The following is a 14758-nucleotide window of genomic DNA, read 5'->3' on the forward strand; positions in this document are numbered from 1 at the left end:
ACTCTCAGATATGTTCATTGTGTCTTTTTGTGTCGGGGTGTATAAGTACCCGGCCACGTCCAGTTTTATTTTTTGTCTATCTGATGAGTTAAGCCTTTTTCAACTGATTTTTATAGTTCGTTCTTATGTTGTACTGTTATACTACTGTCCCAGGTTAGGGGGAGGGTTGTGATCCCGCTAACATGTTTAACCCCGCCACATTATTTATGTATGTCCTGTCCCAAGCCAGGAGCCTGCAATTCAGTGGTTGTCGTTTGTTTATATGTTACATATTTGTTTTTCGTTATTTTTTTTTACATAAATGAGGCCGTTAGTTTTTTCGCTTAAATTGTTTTACATTGTCTTATCGGGCCTTTTATAGCTGATTATATGCGGTATGGGCTTTGCGCATTTTTGAATGCCGTACGGTGACCTATAATTGTTAATATTTGTGTCATTTTGGTCTTTTGTGGATAGTTGTCTCATTGGCAATCATACCACATCTTCTTTTTTATATATAGATACAAATAGAAATATATCAAACAAAAACACAGAGTGACGTGACTAGGTACTTGTACATCCCAACAAAATAAACATTAATGTATAGAACAGAGAGTACCCGCAGTTGCTGGCAGCTAGTTCAAAGTTAAAATAACTCAAAACAACAAAACACTACACAGTAAATGAAGCTAGAAAGAATAACAAAACAACAGATCTTTACTCAAATTCGTCCGGAAGTGTAAGAATTTCTTTTCTCTACGTGAAGAATATGTCGTGTTGCTCATAACAAAGTTACAAAGTAAGCGTGTAAAATAAATAATCATCTGAGAGATCTTTACTTCAGGAGAATGTGCTGCAGTTCTGTTACGTCACAAATATGAAAAGTTTGCAATCGAAAAATTATAGTCTACCCTATTAAATTAACGGCATCATAAAGGAATGGGACATTATGGATATAAGCTAGCGACTAATATACTTCTTTATCCTTCAGAGAAACCGCTTTTCGGTTATCTGGATTTTATTTAGCGACTGCTTGCTTTTGCTCGTATTCGATGATCTTATGGTTTTGGTGCAATAATAGCAAGTCAAGTAAAAACGAATACCACCTGACTCTCTTTTTTTAGTGTTTTAAAATAGATAAAATATACATAAAATACAATGAACTTCAAATAATTCGTGCATTATCTCGACTAATATATCATTTGTGACAATTAGAAAACTGTCATATTTAATTTCATTTCCATAAATCAGTCTTTTTTTCTTTACTTTGATGTTTTTTCAATAAAATTAAATTTAATTAAAAAGGTTTTATCAATCACTTTATTATATTGCTTTATTTAAATAAAACCTATTATACATCTGTCATTGTCCTGTACTATGGAATGGATTACCCCTGCATGCCCATAAAAGGAATACGCTTGATCTTTTAGTATGGAATGTATTGCCCCTCCATGCCCATAAAAGGAATACGCTCGATCTTTTAGTACGGAATGTATTGCCCCTCCATGCCCATACAAGGAATACACTTGTTCTTATAGTATGGAATGGATTGCCCTTGCATGCCCATACAATGAATGCACTTCAAGTCTTAATCTTATAGTATGGAATGGATTGCCCCTGCATGTCCATAGTTATCAAAGGTACTAGGATTATAAAAGGAAAACAAAGAATACACTTTATCTTATAGTATGGAATGTATGACCGCTGCATGCCCATATAAGGAATACACTTGATCATATAGTATGGAATGGATTGCCCCTCCAATGAATACACTTGATCTTTTAGTATGGAATGTATGGCCCATGCATGCCAATATTATAAGGAATACACTTGACCTTACAGTATGGAATGGATTGCCCCTCCATGCCCATACAAGAAATACACTTAACCTTACAGTATGGAATGGATTGCCCCTCCATACCCATATAAGGAATACACTTGACCTTATTATTATTATTTACTATAAATTTCATCATCACAAGGATAATATTGTATCAATCACAGTCACGTCTCAGTCATTACAGCTGAACGGAAGTGCTGGGCCAGCTCTCCTTTGTCCGCTATCTTCGATGAGGGTTTACTGATACTAGAAGATGGATCAACGACTTACTACTGTCGATGACAGAAACATTATCCTTGTAACCTGCGTCAGCTTACACTCGTTATGAATGGACGAGTGTTATGCCGACTTACGTCCGAGGGCTGTATCCGAGGTGTTGAATAATGGATCTCCATTTTACTGTCAAACGACAGTGGTCCTGATAATGCTGCCTGTCATCGTTAATCTGGCCACGAAAGCAGCCGTTGTGAAGACATATCATCAAAATAGTCAACAAAAGAAAAACCAAAACAACTCACGAAACCAAGATGGCGACCTACCAAAATGGCGTCCTCCATCTGTTCTTGATCGTTGGGACAAAATTATTTAAACGCTCACCAAACGCATTCGGGCACCAAGCCGACCGTTTGAGGGATGTATATCCAGTCAAGGTCGTTAAACACTTCCATCATCATAAGATTGTATTATCTTTTTGTGTATCTGTGATGCTTTTGTCTACATACTCACATTGTATTGAAAACGAGACAATCTTTGCTATGGGAATATCTTCTCGTAACTGCATGAAGAGACGGCAATATATAAAACTTTATTGGACAGTAAAACACAAACAATTACATTAAAATCCTACGAAAAACTATACGAAAACACAGTAGGGACAAACAAGAAATAAAACACTTAGACAAGGATGTGTTCGAGACTATAAGACAGACCGCAATTTTGAAAGCAGATCATGAAGTTCAAAGACATTTAAGTGTGCTCTCTACTACCGTGAGCAAGCAAAAGTAGACCTTGGCAGATGTTGGTTTAAAACTTCCTCTCGACAAGTTCTACGACGTCTCGTCATGCCATTTAGTTCAAAGTGCGAGGCCAGTAAGTAATTGCCAAACTGTCGGGTTAAGTGACAGTTTTTACTGAGTTAGTTAGTATATCACGGATGCTGTTGAAAAATGTAATAGTTTTCCCAACTTTTCATACATGAGTCATATTATCATACATCATTTTATAATGTTTTAGTTCAATAAACTGCATTACGATATATAATGTAATAGGTTGAGATATACAGTCGAATATTTAATGAGAAACAATATGCTACAAGACAGAGTACTTATAAAGAATGTAAAAACAACATTTTGCAAACCCTTATTAGAATAATTTACAATCATTTATTTTTATTTTTTCAGTTTCCAGTCTGAATTGGTAAACTCATAAGTAGAGGAAGAAAACATGTTTTTTCGCCTCCCAACAATACCACCTTTGACAGAGCATGCGTCTATAATTCATCATTTACCAGGAAATAAGCTCCATCATAAACATCCTTGTAAATATAGGATGGACTGGAAGAATAAACAATGAAAAAAAACTTAACAATGATCACGATATAAAAATACGTATCACATGTTATGCTAAAACTATACATATGTTGGGCCTCTTGGCTATAACGGACACATGCATACACTTTTTATAACAACCCAGAGTAAACGCTATCGAATCAGGATTTTAGTATATGAACAATAGTGTTTATCAATGTGTCAATATGAGGTCGTAAATTTATTTGTAATTCATAAATCAAAGTGTAAGATCGTATAAGGCAAACCCTAATAGGCGGATCCAGGTGGGGGAGAGTTATATAGGGAATCACTGAAACATGACTTGGGTGCCCCCCCCCCCCCTTTTGAAAAGTTCTGGGTCTGTCATTGAACCTGAAGGGATTCCATGAAACCCAAACGATCCAGTCAGGGTTCCTTATAGAAAACCAGCCAATATTAAAACAAAAGTCATATAGTTCATTTTTTGAATGTAGAGAATGCAAGATGTTAACTTAGTAAATACTGACACAAAACATAACAATTAATACGAATCAGGTAATACAAGTATCAAACCACATCACAAGGTTACATGTAGATAAATCACATGACTTGTTAGGAACATATTTGTGGAGTGTACCCATATCTCCTAATTTACATGTAAACCTCAAACTGTACCGAGCAAACAAGGAAATAATGCAATTGCTTATTTTTAAATTTAAAAACCGCAATTAATTAAACAGATCACCAGGGAAATAAGAAAATTTGAACAATTAATTTAAGATAAATATATATGAAATAAAGGCATTTTCATTTTTGAAACGTGGCACTTTTGTCACAAGTTTTGATACAGACTTCTTTAGCAACGCCACAAGATCGAGTAGATATTCAAGCTGACGAAGCCTATAAATAAAATGTAATTAATTTTTTTTCAGCAATTTGTCTTCACAACATTTTATCTTTTTTTCCGAATAGGATTGATTGATTGATTGTTGATTAGCACAAAACGGCTATATCGCGGCGATTTTCGAATAGGAAAGACAGGGGTCTTGCTTACCCAAATTGTAGTAGAATGTGATTGCGACCAAATAATCGAGTTCAATCGATTTAAATTAGAAGTGTAGATGTAAAAGAAGAACGTACTTATAATGTTAGAGTAGCAATTTTACCTGACCATATCGGGAAATAGGTATTTAGTCAGATCTTAACACGTACGTGTGATTTGTTTAAACCGGTTTTCGATGAAAATATACGAAGAAATGTCAAAATGTTTAGGACTTAATTAAATCCGTATTTCGGTAAGATTGTGCAAGCATACGAGTTTTATTGCGTCTTACACTTTGAGAAGCGAATAATCTGTAAAAACGTTAATTTTGAGCTATGAAAGTCAAGTGGCTAGAAAAAATTTCCTGAGGAAGTTTTAAAAAAGTGCAAAAAAATATTTTTACAGTGGGTTAGCTTTCATTAGTCTTCACTATCTATAGATTAACAACTTTTGGTTATATTTATAATTCTGAATCATCATTGAAGATGGAGCGCGATTGCGCAGTTAATTAATTATATGGATGTGCCATTTGTATGATGGGTGACATTCCGTGGTATTATGTGCCAATTCGAAAAAGTTATACGAGAATTGTCTCCCCTTAACAGGTTCATTTTTTTTATAATTTTGTTTAGGTTTCCGATATAATTTTGAATAATTACAAAATGAATCAATGCAATATATTTCAGTTTTTGTTATTGATGTATCAAAACAATTGATGTACGAATATAATTTCATAAATTTTAAACGTTTAAAATTTTTACATACCAATATAAAGAACTTTTTATCATTTTTGAAATAGACTATGAATACAATTTCCTTCATGATAGATAGATTGGGAAATGAGTCAGAGTTATCTATTTGTGATGACAGAGAGGGACTAGCAAGCAAATTTTGATTGCAGCTAATTCATTGTTAAAACAATGTTCCACTATAAACGAATGTTATTTTATACAAATAGAAGGACTAAGTTAGCTAAATCTACACATTTTATATGAAATTATGAATTTTTATTGCAATAGATTAATATGCTAGACTTAGAGTGTTTCTTCAATCTTTATTTTCAATATTTCATTCGTTTGATGTGGATTTATTATTTGATTTCACCATTTAATTAGGGACTTTCTCTTTTGAATTTTCCTCAGAGTTCAGTATTTTTGTGATTTTTTTTTTCATTAAGAGTTTGGTGTTGACGACGTATCTTTGTTTGTTTTTAGAATTTTTTGACAAGGTATTTTTTTAAAATTTAGATCCAAGTCCAATTCTTAGTTCATTATATTCTGACACCATGAAAAATGGGATTTTGTTGACGAACATCGAATATAGAAAGGTAATGCTTGAATCGCTAGACATCTATGTGTGAAGGACATTTAATCATTCAACAGGTTTTTCGAACAAACGGAGATAACTCAAACGAAATTATCGAATAGTGCATGTATGCAGGTTGTCATTTATTGATGTGGTTCCTAAGTGTTCTCGTTATTCATATAGATTAGACCGTAGCTTTCCCCGTTTGAATGGTTTTACACTTGTAATGTTTGGGACTCTTTATAGCTTGCTGCTCAGTGTGAGCCAAGGCTTCGTCTTGAATAGTGTACTGTGACCTATAAGGGTTAACTTTAACGAATTAATATTGATGGATAGTTGTCTTATTGACACTCATACCACATCTTCGTATGCCTATATACGAATAATCTGTCGGTATTGACTGAATTAACTACTTACGAAATCGCTACGATACCAGAGTGTGTACCCTTTTTCATTTTTGTTTTTACGTTACCTTTATTTTTGTGTTTTAGCTCATTCGTTAACTGTATTCATGTATTGGTCTTCCCCAACCATTTTGTACTGCCGTTGTCTAAATACAGAGAAAACCAGGAATTTGAAGGTCAATTGTTACAAGTAAATTCATTGTGAGAAATTTGAACCAAAGTTGACCAGTATACCTGAATAGGAAAGTGTGGTATAATTGACCAGTATACCTGTTTAGAATAGAAAGGTGTGGTATAATTGACCGGTATACCTGTTTAGAATAGGAAGGTGTGGTATAATTGCAAAATGACTAGAATGTGCACATTTATTTATATAAAATATGTTTTCAATCTACCATCTACAAAACCCTCCTGTCTACTTTAATTTTATAACAATTGATAAAGTATTAATTGATCTATTATAATGGAATTGACTTGTAGGAGTCCAGTAAAATTTCACAATTTTTGGTTTCACAAGTTTTCCTAGCAATTATATCACTAAGAATCTTTTCTTCTTTTTCAAGTTTGACCACTGGTTGTATTATTGTGTTGTTTGGCTTTAAGTTTTTTTCTTCCTTTGTATAAATAATTGATCCCGGTAGGTCATGTTGAACACTATATCGACTAGCAGGATCATCAGAAGTTTGAATGCGTTCTTCAACTTCTTTTCTTTTTGGCAACGCTAACATTAACCTTGTCCAGAACTTCTTTTCTTTCGACGGGTTATCTACCCCTGGCCATTCTAAATAGGTAACTGATTTTAGGATATGTTGTAAATTGATATCCATAGTCTTTTTGAAGGACGAAATGTCTTCCAGTATTATAGGTATGATTGTTTGTCTTCCGTGAATCATCTCATATTGAGCTTTTTGATATTCAAACTTGGTCCATTCGCTCTCTATAAATCTGGGCGTTAACAACAAGATAACTCGTCTGCTTTTAGTAACAGACTGCAGTATATTATTGGCGATTGCTACAACAAAAGTATAACGTATCAGCAAATAATACTCAATATGAACGAAATGAAATAAAACTATTAAAGGCATGAATGAATTTTTCGTCTGAGGGCTCTTTATTTTCAGGTTCGCTCAGATTTAAGATTCATGTCATAAAATTTGAATACAAAAAGTTCACTGCTCGAAGGACTAGCTCGTTATTATTATTATTTTTTTTTAAATGATTCAATAAATAATGGAAAGAGATTTTCTTTTCTTGTTTTGTCATAATTCAGGCTGTTGGATTTGTCATCAGAATCGACGTTTCACATTTTGTCAGGGTCTTTTATTGCTTACTATACTGAATGCATTTTCGTCCGGTGATCAATATAGTTCCGTACATTCATGTCATTTGGTCTCTGGTATAGAGCTGTCTCATGGGCATTTATACTACATCTCCTTATTTATATATTAAGTAAAGTTTATAGCCTCTTGATTGCTGATGAGAAAACTCCTCCACAAGAGTCTAAATGACACAGAAATTAAGAACTATAGGTCACGGTACAGCCTTCAAAAATGAGCAAAACCCATGCCGGGTCAATGGTAAAGTTAATTGTCAATGTTTTTGTGACGTCAAATCCTTACATGACAATATTGATCGAAATACAGGAATATAAATAGACAAGTGTTCTGCTCTTTGGTCAGGTTGTTCTCTCTTTGACACATACCCCATTTCCCTTCTCAATTTGACGAAAATACGATTTACTCACCATTGCCAGGGATGAAGTCTCTAAAGTGAAGACACAATTTAAAACCTAGTTCTAGTTCTAATTTGGGATGTAAATATTTCAGCACAAATTGTTCATCATTTCCTTCGCTTTTGTAAGAAATAAATGCATCCCATTCCCTTTCCTCTGTAAACAAAATATATGGAAATGGTTTCAAATACATTTGTTGGAGTGCGTTTTTAACAAGAAGCTAGAAGATAAAGTATACTAGATTGTTTAATTTCACACACAGGTATATTAATGATGACATTTCCAATTACAATCCAAACTGACTGGATCCCATATATACATATATATATATATATATATCTATTGAATTAGAGCTTAAAAAACAGAGATAAAATTCCTCCTCCTTATTTTAGACATAAACCTCAAAGACTACTGCGGTCATCACAGACATAAACCTCAAAGACTACAGCGGTCATCACAGACATAAACCTCAAAGACTACAGCGGTCATCACAGACATAAACCTCAAAGACTACAGCGGTAATCACAGACATAAACCTCAAAGACTACAGCGGTCATCACAGACATAAACCTCAAAGACTACAGCGGTCATCACAGACATAAACCTCAAAGACTACAGCGGTCATACAGACATAAACCTCAAAGACTACAGCGGTATTCACAGACATAAACCTCAAAGACTACAGCGGTCATCACAGACATAAACATCAAAACTACAGCGGTCATCACAGACATAAACCTCAAAGACTACAGCGGTCATCACAGACATACACAAATATACAAGAATTTGAAAAAAATAGTTAACACTAGCGCCAATTAATTCCCCCAACTAAGTAGCAACATACCAACTTCACCTGCATATGGTATACACATTTCCCAATTTATTCGATATTTAAGAGCTTGAAGCTCAGACTAAAAACGTCACCAATGTCTGAACATGAGGTTGATAAAACAAGGGTATGTCAAAGAACGTCACCTCATGTTTCTAAAAAAAAAGTTCTTCGGAAGGTATCAAGACCTTGTAGAAAAATATTCCGTATCAACTTCACAATAAATACACGATGGTCTTGATATTGGTTACTAACGCTGTTTATCATCTTAAAATCGTGTTATACAATTCTTTTTTTTTTTGTCTTTATGACTTTTACTTTTACTGTTTAGTCTGTTTTTATTGATATCCATTTGACGTGATTCGGTACTTGTACATTGTGTCATTGTTCTATGATAGTTCTCGTACTATATTTCCGTCTTTCATTTTTGCTAATGTGCTTTGTCTACACAGTGTCTTTTAGTGTTTCTTTGATACGTATGACGTGGCTATATACTTATGCATCTCGTTATTGTGCTATTGTACTAATGTAAATTTGTGTATTCTTGTCTTTAAGGTTTGCTAATATGCTTGATGCATACATACCGAATCACTCCAAGAGTGGTAACACTAATTTTAAATTTTTTAAGTCAAGACCGAGTGACCTGCTTATAAATACCAGCACCAATGAATTAATCAAATAACAAACAATTTCTGTCAGTAATGTTCCTCAAAATCACCTGACAATATGTTTCACTTAATGCTAGATTGTCCTTCTTTGTATAAGATAACATACTACAACATGTTTCGATAGTCTTAACATATGGATACTGTGTCTGCTTTTCACAGTTGCATCCCTTAGTGCACAGACAGTCAGTTTGTGATGATATATTGTTTTGTTCTGAATAATATCATAGTTCAGATAAAATTTGAGAGTGTCATTTTTTACTAGATACAATTTCAAATTTATAATATGAAATATGAGCGAAAGTTTTCGATTTAAAGTTTGAGTTTTTATGTTTGTTCATGGATGACAGATATATAATATTTAGATATACACTTGTTATTGCAATGCACTTTTACGACACGACCAATATAATTATTATGCTATTTATCGAACCATTAGACTTTTAAATATATGTAACTCTCTTGCTATATATTCTATTACAATACTATAATGGTGTTTGTTCATACTATATTTTGATGACGCAGGTGTCAGTACCCCGCTGCCGCTTGACCGCTTTATCAAGGGATAGTATCACAATAAATAATATATAAATGCTGAGCCATTCACTTGTTGAACCCTTTCAACAAAAAATAACAACCAAGATGGCTACAGATTGCCCAATACTGACCACAGATACTTTTTCAGAAAAAAAACATTCTTATATATCTTAATATATTAATATAGGAATTTATTTCAGAAACAAGTGCTTGTAATACTGACCACTGAACAATACGACGGAAACTGACTTCTGCGAGAGATATGTTCAACCTTTTTTTTAATCAACTTTTAGAATTTTATGAGTCGCTGTTATTTATGATAAGGTTTGGATGTCTTTGTAATAAATGTGATAAATGTAAGCTGGTCTCATTTTGTATCCCGGTTTTGAATTATTTCTGTACTCATGTCATTTGATGTATGTAGCTATTTCTTCTTAAAGCAAATCTTACCATCATCTTCATAAGATTTGAAGTAATGAACAAGTTTTAAAACAGGTATATATCTCTTCCACCATAGTATGTACAACATGAAAATTATTGACGCTGTTACCACCACCAGAGCTACGATCAGGTACCAGTACCATATCTCCTCTACTGGGTCTAAATGTAAACAGGGCAACCTAGGTTACTCATCTTTAAACAACATCTGTTTTATTGTTATATCCGAACTGATACAAATTACATACGCCGCATTTTCTTTTTTGCAACATAGTTACTTGTGTTTTATTTTGTTTTCATCTTTTATATGCATTTCGGAAGTGATTTCTCGGATTTCATTTTACTATAAAAAAAATATATCATATAAGAGGATTTATTTTTTACAATCAGAAAAAGTTGATATAGGATATGGTATTAGTGTCCGTAAATTATTAGGAGCTTGTCCATTATTAATATTGTAGAATAACTGAAGTTTACTTCGGTTTCTTATGAAGGTAAGTTCAGAAAAGCAGGAAATGTATAACGTTTTGTATTAATATGCAGAGGTTTCCGATCATCAGTTGATGTTTAGAAGCAATGTTTGACTGGTGCCATGTGCATCTTTCCTGAGTTGTTTAAACATTTCCATTATTGAAAGTCCGCCAGTTAAGCTGACTCTGTACTTATACACACCGTCATTGAGTTTTTGTTCTTTGATAATTTTTGTATTCTTGTCTTTAATTTTTGCTAATGTTCTTCCTCTATATGCATATATATGCTGTTTTGTGTTTCTTTGATAAACATGACGTGGCTCTGTAGTTTACATCCCGTATTGTGTTATTGTTCAATGATAATTTTTATTCTTGTCTTTCATTTTTGCTTATGTGCTCTGTCTATTTGTCTTTTTGTACTCCTTTGTTACATATTTGCTTGTTTTTATAGCAATTGAAGATTATAACACAATGCTGCCTGCTGTATCCCTTTTTTGAAAATTTTACCTATTATATCTGTTGGTTTGTTCACACATGGAATTTGAAGCATACAAGTGAGATGTTTAATCCACCATTTCCTACACAAGAAAATGCCTGCATCAAGTCACGAATATGACATTTATTATCCATTCGTTTGATGTTTTTGTGCTTTTAATTTTGCAATTTGATTAGGGACTATCTGTTTTGAAGTTTTTTCGGAGTTCAGTATTTTGGTGCATTTTATACTCACCCAATATAGTATCTTTTCCAGGAGGATTTTCGTCATCACAATATTCTGTTCCATTGATAATCATACAACCGAAATTTCCACATGATTTACAGCACCGTTTTTCACATAAATCTCCATCTCCTCCAAGGTCACATTGACATCTGTGGTTCCCCCGCTCAGTAACAACACACTCCCCATACTTGCAGAATACTCCAATGCAATATCTTTCTAAAAGTGGACGTAGTGTGTAATTATCTGAGCATACATGTTCCTGTTGAATAACATCGTTTCTTGGGTTGTGTGTTTGAGTGGTGACCACTTGAGTGATAGGCACTGTGCTGTCAGAAATTTGGCTCGTTTCAGCTTGCAAACATACAACATTATTGTCATTACATTCGCACAGTCCATTACATTCTGGAGGACAGTATAATTTTTCACATTTAACGCCGGACCAAATATCACTATCACATGTACACGGGTCTGTTATCCTGTCACAATAACCGTGTTCACAAGTTATAAATCCATGGACACACCTACGCTCAGACATCGGTCGCTGTACAGTACATTCTGGTGCTACAGATGCTGAAAGTGTTAAAAGCCCGGTTATCATGGTCATCAACATCCCTGTTCTCCAAACGGTACTATTTCATGAAGACTGTTGTTTGTGAAGTCTTATTCATCATTAAAACTTTGTAAAACGATAAAGATTACCGTTTTCATGGTTCATTGCCCAAAAGTTTATTAAAGGTTTTTAAGTTTGTTAAATCTATTTTTGATAAATTATCGTGATTTCATTTTTGTGTTTACGTCACAAGGGAATATGAACCAACCAGATTGCAGTAATATTATAGATTTCGAGATATTATACTGTTCAATTACATCATCTTTTGTAGTCGCATCCGTCATTAATTAAAAAAAAATCCTGGGTTTGTATAATAAAGAAAAGAACATTGTATATTTTGTTTGCACCCGAAGCACTGTTCTGATATTATCTTTATCAAACAGAAAATGTGTATTACTTTATAATGTATAATGTGTGAAAGTGTATAACTGTAAAAGATTTGGATCTGGAGTGCATGATTTGTTTTCTTCTCATTTAGTCAAAAAGCGCTAACAGACACTACTAGTACTTATAACTGCTGTTAGAAGTTTGCTAGTGTGAACTGCAAACATATAAACTTATAAATGTCTTTATAGTCCAGTGACTGCAGTGGGAAATATTTCACGCCCTTTTGGGACAAACATATTTTTTGGGGTTATCCATGATTATGGAAGAATATCGTTTACATATTGACTAATCTCTAGGACAACACACTAAATTTTGTTGAAATAATAACACACTTGCTGTAGACATAATAAAATTGTGTACAAATAAACCCGTTTTAATTTATTATTATTTTATGTTATTAGTTTCTAAGGAAAGGTGTACTACATTGTATTTTTTAGGAAAGTAAAAAAAACAAACTAAGTTGAATGCCATCCTCAATCTGGTAGCCTGATTTATGTATACAAAACACTATATGTTGCTACACATGAAAGTTATGTATATTAAATAAAATATAAAAATCACATTAAATCTAAAAGAGAAAGTATGTGTAACATTATCCTCGCACAGTTTAAAGATATAAAATATAAAAAAGCCGATGATCGGTGACAAGTTCAAGATGAAAAGCACAGAGAGTGTGGGCTTCATAACAAATTTCGAAGTTGAATTCGAAACTCTGTCCGAATGTGACACTTTCTCACCACGGAGGACTGTAAGTTCCTGTTGCCGAATTGAATTGCAAATTTTACAAAAGCAAATGATTGTTTGTATTAAACATATATGATAAGTGTTGACAGTTTACACTTGAGAGTCAAAAGTCGAATATACTCAAATTTCAAACTTTTCATGGGATGGGCTTGTTGTTTAAGTTATAATTAAGTACACACATTAGAAAAAAAGTTAACAAACGCGTTAGTTTTCTAGTAAGGAATCGTTTTTGGTGTCATGTCAGGGTCTTTTAAAGCTTCCTATACGGTATGAGGTTTGGTCAGTGATGAAGACCGTATTGCTGCGCCGGGCGACCCATTGCTGCAAACATTCATTTTCGTTTTTATACAGTTTACTGGATGTTTTCTCAGTTTAAATCATATATAGATATATTTGTTTAGGGGTCAGCTGTAGGACACCTCCAGGTGCGGAAATTTCTCGTTACATTGAAGACCTGTTGGTGACCTTCCGCTGTTGTTTTTTCTATGGTCGGGTTGTTGTCTCTTTGATACATTCCCCATTTCCATTCTCAATTTTATTATAGGAAGATGTGGTGTGTGAGTGCCAATGAGACAACTCTCATCCAAATAACAATTTTAAAAAAAGTAAACCATTATAGGTCAATGAACGGCCTTCAACACGAAGCCTTGGCTCACACCGAACAACAAGCTATAAATGGGACCAAAATTACTAGTGTAAAACCATTTAAACGGGAAAACCAACGGTCTTATATATATATAAAAAAAACCGAGAAACGAGAAACATGCATATGAGGCGAGATGTATAGGGGACACAGCCACGTTAACTTTTATTTCTAAATAAGTCGCTCTTCACTATACTACTACCTGTCGATACATTTATTTTTGGCATTGCACAAGTCATGTCTTCTTTGACTATTAATGACGTTAAAATACTAAATCCCTGTGATATGTTTTAGTCGATTTTAATCTCTGATGCATGATTTTTGACTATTAATTGGTTTGGCTTTTAACTAGCTGTCAGTAACTGCGAGTACTCTCAAATTGTATTTTCTTGTTAATTCGACCTGTTGATACTGTTTATAATGCTTTTTTGTCATTTTTTATTTATATGGATCTTGTCTGTATACCAGCTTTGATTATTTGTAATATCTTCAATTTTTCACTTATTCTTACAACATTTGTATAAACTTCAGGATTATAAAAAACCGGTTTTTTTCTAAAGTGAACATTGATTGGTTAAATATTTCTCAGTGTGTTTGAATTTGTTTGTTTGCCTTTTGGTTATGAATGTTTGTCTCTAATATTTAATTAACTGTGCATTTGTATTCAGATATCGCAGATCAAATTTATTCGTTCATTGTGTAATCATACGTTTTTTGATTGAGTTAAGTCTGCCAATTGATATTTTATCGTATGTTTTTCTATGTTGTGATGTTATGCTATTGTTTCAGAAAAAGGGAGAAGGTTTGGGCCCATTAAAACGTTTAATCCCGCTGCAAATGTTTGCACCTGTCCTAAGTCAGGAATCTGATGTACAGTAGTACAAAC

At 33.5% G+C, this 14758-nt stretch overlaps 1 protein-coding gene across 2 annotated transcripts; it reads right to left on the reverse strand.

Moving 5' to 3' along the window:
* Positions 1 to 6447: 6447 nt before the first annotated feature.
* On the reverse strand, positions 6448 to 12203 carry LOC134697033 (uncharacterized). 2 transcript variants are annotated; one of them, XM_063559055.1, is made up of 4 exons: positions 11498 to 12200; positions 10310 to 10459; positions 7841 to 7984; positions 6448 to 7108 (listed from the first exon to the last, which is right to left on the reverse strand). In XM_063559055.1, exons 1-4 carry the CDS (start codon positions 12096 to 12098, stop codon positions 6555 to 6557), a joined length of 1449 nt encoding a protein of 482 aa, XP_063415125.1. In that variant the 5' UTR covers positions 12099 to 12200; the 3' UTR covers positions 6448 to 6554. The 2 variants fall into 2 exon arrangements, with proteins under 2 accessions (XP_063415125.1, XP_063415130.1); XM_063559060.1 differs by lacking the exon at positions 10310 to 10459 and having other exon boundaries at positions 11498 to 12203.
* Positions 12204 to 14758: the final 2555 nt, after the last annotated feature.

Source organism: Mytilus trossulus, chromosome 1 (genome assembly GCF_036588685.1).
Source record: "Mytilus trossulus isolate FHL-02 chromosome 1, PNRI_Mtr1.1.1.hap1, whole genome shotgun sequence".
Classification (NCBI taxonomy): domain Eukaryota; kingdom Metazoa; phylum Mollusca; class Bivalvia; order Mytilida; family Mytilidae; genus Mytilus; species Mytilus trossulus.

Excerpts from the sequence above, each read along its gene's own strand:
- LOC134697033 (XM_063559055.1), bottom strand. The coding sequence starts at position 12,098 with ATGTTGATGACCATGATAACCGGGCTTTTAACACTTTCAGCATCTGTA. Across the intron at positions 7,985-10,309 it reads CAAATCTTATGAAGATGATG|AGGAAAGGGAATGGGATGCA; the intron begins GTAAGATTTGCT and ends TTTTGTTTACAG. Across the intron at positions 7,109-7,840 it reads AGACTTCATCCCTGGCAATG|CAATCGCCAATAATATACTG; the intron begins GTGAGTAAATCG and ends CTTTTGTTGTAG.